The sequence below is a fragment of the Capsicum annuum genome, chromosome 11, assembly GCF_002878395.1.
Source record: "Capsicum annuum cultivar UCD-10X-F1 chromosome 11, UCD10Xv1.1, whole genome shotgun sequence".
Classification (NCBI taxonomy): domain Eukaryota; kingdom Viridiplantae; phylum Streptophyta; class Magnoliopsida; order Solanales; family Solanaceae; genus Capsicum; species Capsicum annuum.
In genome coordinates this window covers 1832120-1839471 of record NC_061121.1, presented here as the reverse complement: position 1 = coordinate 1839471, position 7352 = coordinate 1832120, and the positions used below count along the sequence as shown (strand labels likewise).

Sequence of the window (7352 nt, the reverse complement as noted above, 5' to 3'; positions counted from 1 at the left end):
TTTTATCCTAGTTATTATATTTATCGTGTCTGTTTGTACTTTTTTCCCTTCATTATTTATGGTGAATATAATTTCTCTATGTTATTTTTTTCGACATATCTGACGCAACTAAATACATATGTATGTCCATGGCTCAGCAGGATTACAAAATTCACTCAGATATGATGCAGTATTTCAGAAAAGGATAAAAAAAATTAATTAATTCCAGAAATCTTCTGACTTTGGATTTTTATTTTCTCATTTGTTTATTTTTGGTATATATTTATTTATTTATTTATTTATTTTTCTACCTTTCAAACCTTGTTAGTTTCTTCTTATCTTGTGAATCCCAACCCATATTGTAAGACCATTGATTTAGTGACACGTCATAGATTGATCCTAGAAGATCGGATACAAATTCGCTTAAATTCAATAACTTTTGCTCAAATAATATATTTATGTTAACAAAAAAAACTCATTAATTATTAACTTTAGAACTTCGCTACTGCCTCTTGAAGTCATCGTTGTATAGGGCAGAATCGATGGTCTTTTAATCAAACAAGATTTTATATATACATACAACGAAACATGTCAAGATATATTTATACGAGCTTGAAGTTAAAAGTTTGATAGTTTAAATTTCAGACATATGAGTTTAAAGTTTGAACTTCCAAAGCACAAACAAAATGCCAAATAAATTCAATTTAAATTTGATAATTTCAAATTTTTTTTTTATATAAAGTTTGAGTATATTTTAAATAACTTACTACAATGGGCTATATGTGCCATTTGCAAAATAGTTTGGACTTGAGAGGCCATTTGCATCATAGGCCCAAAATATAGATTAATGGACTCTCCAAGCCCATCCATCTTCATTCCCAAGGCCCATTTCTCTTGAGTATTATATCGAACGCTTTTACATGGGCCTCGGTCATCTACAATGTCCTCCTTTGATACGCCTGATTCTTATCGTGAATTTAAAATGCGACTTTTCACTAAATCGCGACTTATAAATCAATTTTCCATGAGCGTTTAGATGAGTCAACCCTCGGTCCTGGGTACGGGTTAATTGGCTTTTCCATTCACGAACCATTAGAAATAAATGATTTTTGGCCCACGCTGAGCACGATCCCAATGTTCTAATGGTAAAACGAAAAAAAAAAAAAAATTAGAATATATATATATTTATGTGACACAGAAGAAATTTTGATATTGTATTGAATTTAAGATAAAATTTTTAGAAAACAACCCTTTTGATATATGATTTGTGGATTTAACCATGCTCAAATGATATTAGCTCATATAAAGGAGTGAATGACCAAAAGTTATTTGTTATAATCATGAATTCAACTCCAAAATAGTATTGAACATTGACTAAATTTATCACACATGTGACAGCACAAAAGTAAAAATATATAGCCAAAAAAAAAAAGCAACTCGATACACAAAGCTCCTGCTATACACAGAGTTCGAGGAAGGATTGAATTACAAGACTTTATTATACGCAATTTTACTTTATATTTCTGCAAGATGTTGTTTCCACAACTTGAACTGTAATCTTCTAATCATATCACAACCGTTGTACTAAAAATATATAATGATAGGTCAATATTTTTCCATTCCCCCATAATTCAAATTTACCAAAAAACAAAGTTACCAATCAAGAGTTAGACAAAATGTGTCTCAAATAATTATTAGAAAAGGTAAAAGGCAAGGTGAAAAGTACAAAAGTAATATATATAATTATATATATAATAAAAGTACTTAAATACATTACTATAATATAATAAGACACCAAAGTATTTTGTTTGCAAGTTAGAAACAACACATAGAAAAAGACAGAAAACAACTGTGTTTTTAAAAAAATCAATAATTTTGCCACCCTCGAAGAGATCCAAAATATGAAAAAACAACTTTCAATAAAAACCAACACTTAAATATAATTACTCTTATGTTTGATTTTATGTGACGGTGTTACTATTTGCAAAGATAAACTATTTTTTTAGTTCATGATATAATAGTTTCTCATAATATTTTTAATTTGTTATTGTCCAACGTCTACAAAATTAGAGTTCACTATATAAGAATTTTTCATAATATTTTCAATTTGCCGTCGTCTAACGTTTACAAAATTATAGTTCACTATATAATAATTTCTCATAATATTTTTAATTTGTTATCGTCTAACATCTACAAAATTATAGTTCACGAAATAATAGTTTCTCATAATATTTTCAATTTGTCGTCGTCTAACGTCTACAAAATTAGAGTTCACTATATAATAATTTCTCATAATATTTTCAATTTACCGTCGTCTAGCGTCTAAAAAATTATAGTTCACGATCTAATAATTTCTCATAATATTTTCAATTTACCGTCGTCTAACGTCTACAAAATTATAGTTCACGAAATAACAGCTTCTCATAATATTTTCAATTTTCTCAAAAGAAATTTTGCAAACCATAGTCTAAAAAGTCCAATGAGGGTCATTCACTAAATTAAAATATTTCAAAAGCATATACAAATGAACAAAAATAATTCATTTGTTCTCTTCTTCTTCTTTGTGATCTCTCTAAACTCATAATAATAATAATAATAATAATATCCCAAAACTCACATTTCATTTTTCATTAACACAATGTCAATATCAACAATTGATCATAACTCAAGATTCAAAAAAACAAAAAACAATGGCTCAAATGAAGCTAAAAAGAAGAAGAAATTTATGTTTGTAAGCTTTGGAGGGCTCGGATGTAAGGGAAAGTTTAGTTCTCCGTTGGCGCCGTCGACGCCGGAAGTTATTAGATCAGCAGCAGCATGGGAGAGTAGTAGTAGGCAAATGAGGAAGAATACAAAGAGAATGATATCAACATTGTCAAGAAGTAGTACTAGGAATTCAAGTACTAATGTTGTTTGCTGTGCTCCTCCTGGTATTGGTTCTGCATTTGATGTTGCTCCTAGGACAAGAACAAGATCAAATAATAGAGGGGTGAAGGTAAATTAAATGATCCTTTATTATGGATTTAGCTGGTTTATAATATTACTCTGTGGCTGTTTTGTTTCCTTTATTATCTCGCGGTGTGATATCCCTTGTTGTTTGCTTTTATGTTTTCTGTCTGTTATATTTGTGAGCCGGGGGTCTACCGGAAACAATCTCTCTGCTTCATCTGAGGTAGGTAGCGGTATGGACTGCGTACACTTTACCCTTCCAGACCCACTTTGTGGAAATACACTGGGTATGTTGTTGTTGTTGTTGTATACTCAATGAAAATTTATTTGTTATAGTGGGTTACTTAACAGAAGGGGAGCCTTGGAGTAACTGGTAAAGTTGTTGTTTGTGTGACCAGGAGGCCACGGGTTCAAGCCTTGGAAACAGCCTCTTTGCAAAAATGCAAGATAAGGCTGCGTACAATACACTCTTGTGGTGGATTCCTTCCCCGGACCTGCGCGTAGCAGCACCGGATTGTCCATTTAGTAGGTTTCTTAATACTGTGTCACAGGTTCAAGCCTTGAAAACAGCCTCTGGCAGAAATGCAAGGTAAGGCTGCGTACAATACCCTCTTGTGGCGGAGTCCTTCCTCGGACCTGCGCGTAGCAGCGGGAGCTTTAGTGCACCGGATTGTCCATTTATTAGGTTTCTTAATACTGTGTAAGTCTGGAGAAGTGTCCTCAGAGGCAGACCGGGCTCAAGTTAGAGAGCCTTGTTGTGCCGGGACTCTGTTGCACCGCGAGGTATTGTTTACGAGTTTGGTTGTTTGGGAATGCAGCCTAAATCGAGGGGTGAATTCCATCCAAGGGTAAAAATGGGAGAGAGACCGATTGAGGGAGAAATTCGACTTGTTTAATAGAGTTATTCGTAGTTACCTTTTAAAGAACCAGACCGTGTAGATATATATTGTTTGCATCGTCAGTACATAGAACTTACACTCGTTTATTTCAAGAAATGAGGATGTCTCTCCCCGATACTCAGGATTTGAACTTTATGAGTACGAGTTCAAAAGTTTATCACATTCCATTTGATATGTTGGAAAATCAACTATATGTGCTTGTTTTTGAATTTTGTAACACATATATAGGGTCTGAGTCAAAGCTACTAGCTTGGTTGAACCCATGACCGATACACTAAACTACGTCATACGTATCAGATCCTTCAAAAATACACTACTTTTGGAGAATCTCGTGATACTTTTGAAGACTCCGAGCAACATAGCTTCCCATTTTCTTTCCAGTAAGACCATGTTGTGTTCTTTTCTGTCTACTTTTGTACCACAAACTTACTAAAATTGTGTATGTTTTGAATTACTTCATTCAATAGCACTCTCGCATCGCGAGGAGAACTGCGAATGGTGAAGAGACATCGAGGTTTCATGCATCAAACACAAGACATCAATGCCCTCGCGCTCATCATCGTCCTCCTGTAAGTAAAAAAAAGTTAACCGCACCCAGTGTTTACACCAAACCTGTCCTCATTTTCGTTCGCGTATTGCAGATTATGATCCTCAGACAGAACTTGCAATTTGCTAGAGACTTAGAAGGGGATGATGATCAATATGGATCATGGAGACTAGATGTAGATGATATGTCATACGAGGTTCGTCTTTTAACTGATAGTGTAAAAATTCTTTACGCTGACGATATATACAAGTAAATTTATCTTTATAATGTGTGTTGTTATATGCAAGAATTGAAGTGATTTGGTTATTTTTTCGCAGCAATTGGTTGAACTAAGTGATAGGATTGGATATGTGGGAACAGGTTTAGCAGAAGAGAAGATAGTTCAATGTATAAGAAAGTTTAAGCTCTCAACAACTGATTCCTATTCAATGCTCATATCTACTGATAAAACTTGGAGGTGTACCATATGCCAAGTGAGTTCACTATTCCAAATTTTCTCTATTTTTCGCGGAACGGTAAGAGTTGTCAGGAGGTAACAGGTTCGAGCTATAGAAACAACCTCCTTGCATAAGGTTGTGTACAATAATATACCCAATGTGGTCTGGCCCTTTCTTGGATTCGTGCATAGCGGAGGAAGCGTTGTGGATCGGTTGCCTTCTTTTAGTTTTTTATGCAATGGTAAGAGTCGTCGTAGTGTGATCATAAGGTCACGGGTTCAAGACGTGGAAACAACCTCTTGCAGATGCATCAGTTGCCTTCTTTTAGTTTTTTATGCAATGGTAAGAGTTGTCATAGTGTGATCATAAGGTCACAGGTTCAAGACGTCAAAACCACCTCTTGCAGAAATGCAAAGTAAGGCTATGTATAGTTGACCCAATGTGGTCCGGCCTTCTCCCATGCACATAGCAGGAACTTAGTACACCAGACTTTCCTTTTTTTATATACACCACTGGGAGGTCATGGGTTCAAGGTGGAAATAGTTTCTTAAAGAAATGCAAGGTAAGGCATGCAATTGATCTAACGTGGTTCGACATGTCCTAGATCCTCATTTAGCAAGGCCTTAGTGCACCGGGCTACCTTTTTATTTTTTATTTTTCACGCGATGATAAGAGTTGTCGTTGTATGACCAGGAGATTACGAGTTCAAGCCATCGATATAGCTTCTTATAGAAATGTTGAGTACAATAGCTCTACATACGACAGGAACTTAGTGCATCGAGCTGCCTTTTTTCTTGAAAAAGTGTAGCATACAATACTACTAATATTAACATTCTCTCTTACATTTTATATCACATTTTGCAGGAAGGATACAAAGTTGATGATGAAATTGGCAAACTAGAATGTGGACATTACCATCATATTGAATGCATAAAGAAATGGCTTATGCAGAAGAATGCATGTCCTATTTGCAAAATTGCAGCAATCCATGAAATTGACTAAGAGGCATATAATAGGCCTGACACATAGCGGGAGCTTAGTGTACCGTACTGCTTCTTTTGGGGGGTTGTTTTTTCCTATTGATTTGTTTGGAGGGAGATAGAGGATAGTCCAACTGCGTAAGTGAAAGGCGAAAGTCAAGTTTACGTGCAACCAGGTGTAACGTGTCAAAGGTCACTGAGTTGTCGTTTGGAAAATTGCATTTGATAAGTTTGTTATCCTAATTCCGCTTCTTTGAGACCATTCATTTTCAAGATCATTGAGTGTAATTTCCCAAAAGAAGTAGGTGTGTGCCACTTCTTTAAAATTTATAACTATTTTTCAAGAATGGTTATATTCTAAATAGCAATCTTTAAAAGTGGTTATATATGAAAATCATTCCATCAAAAGCCAAGGGTCCATAAAGATTTTGGGCTTACATACACCTCTCAAAATTGGGCCTATTGGGCTTTGAAATAAGGTTAGTAAGCTCTACCGATTTGGATCCTAAGCCTTGGTGAGCAAAATCTCCCGGCATATGTGTCAGTGGGAGGCAGTAAGTGACAGACATGTAACTGTTGTTATCAGGGTACAAGATATGTATGTTTCAATACAAACTTCAATACTAAGTTCAAGAATATCTTTCAAAAACTACAATTACGTTCAACACCTTCAAACACAAGTTTAAATGAAGTGTTTATCAACTTTTCAGAAATAAAGATGAAGCAGAAAGATTAAAACCAAGTCCATCGATATATCTATGTATGTATGTATTGAATTAACATGAAAATGTTGAAATGTTAAAGGTACAATTGATGTTGACTCAACATAGGTGCTTCTTGTGTTTTATATATACAAACAACTCTATGGACTGAAACCGATATGCATTGTGGTGGAATGATTTGAACTCGTTTATCCTTAATTAGAGAAGGTTTTAGGTTTGAGTTCTCGAGGATATATACAAACAACTCTATGTAAGCGTCGCCGCCTATAGAAATGGGCTTTGCAATGCGTGAATTCGAATTTAATAGGCTTTAATGCCAACATCGCATGAAAAATAAAACAAAAAGAAACTCTATAGTCAACGACTCTAAGTGATTGTTGGGATTCATTTATCTTTAATCAAAGATTTTGAGTTTGAGTCCTTGAAAATGAAAAAAATGTAGTAGACAACATCGCCGCCTTTAGAAATGAGCCTCACAACGGAGGAACTCAAATTCAGTCGGCCTCAAATGTGAGCATCAGACACCGGATGGAAAGCCAAAAATTAAGAAACTCTTCTATCGGTCGATGCCTACATGGGTTATGATTGGATGGTTGTGAACTCTCTACCCTTAACTAGAGATCCTGACTTCAATCTGATATTGAAAATAAATTTGTTAAAAGCGTCACTCCCAAAAATCGAACCTTAATTAATATAAATACCGAACACCAAAATGGGGAAATCAAACAAAAAGAAAAACTCTATGGGCTGATTGAGTCAGAGTTACCATATGATGATTTGCAGTGGCAACAGTTGGGGAACATTTAATACATACATGACTAGTTCAATTTTAACATAAA

General features: G+C 34.8%; 1 protein-coding gene across 1 annotated transcript; it reads left to right on the top strand.

Annotated features, from left to right (window-relative positions):
• The first annotated feature begins 2526 nt into the window (after positions 1–2526).
• LOC107856724 lies at positions 2527–6053 on the top strand. Its single transcript, XM_016701705.2, has 5 exons — positions 2527–2974; positions 4295–4396; positions 4469–4570; positions 4692–4847; positions 5676–6053. Exons 1-5 carry the CDS (start codon positions 2618–2620, stop codon positions 5811–5813), a joined length of 855 nt encoding a protein of 284 aa, XP_016557191.1. The 5' UTR covers positions 2527–2617; the 3' UTR covers positions 5814–6053.
• Positions 6054–7352: the final 1299 nt, after the last annotated feature.

Coding starts and splice junctions, on each gene's coding strand:
- LOC107856724 (XM_016701705.2), top strand. CDS start 2,618: ATGTCAATATCAACAATTGATCATAACTCAAGATTCAAAAAAACAAAA. Junction 4,397..4,468: donor GCGCTCATCATCGTCCTCCT/GTAAGTAAAAAA, acceptor CGCGTATTGCAG/ATTATGATCCTCAGACAGAA. Junction 4,848..5,675: donor GGAGGTGTACCATATGCCAA/GTGAGTTCACTA, acceptor CACATTTTGCAG/GAAGGATACAAAGTTGATGA.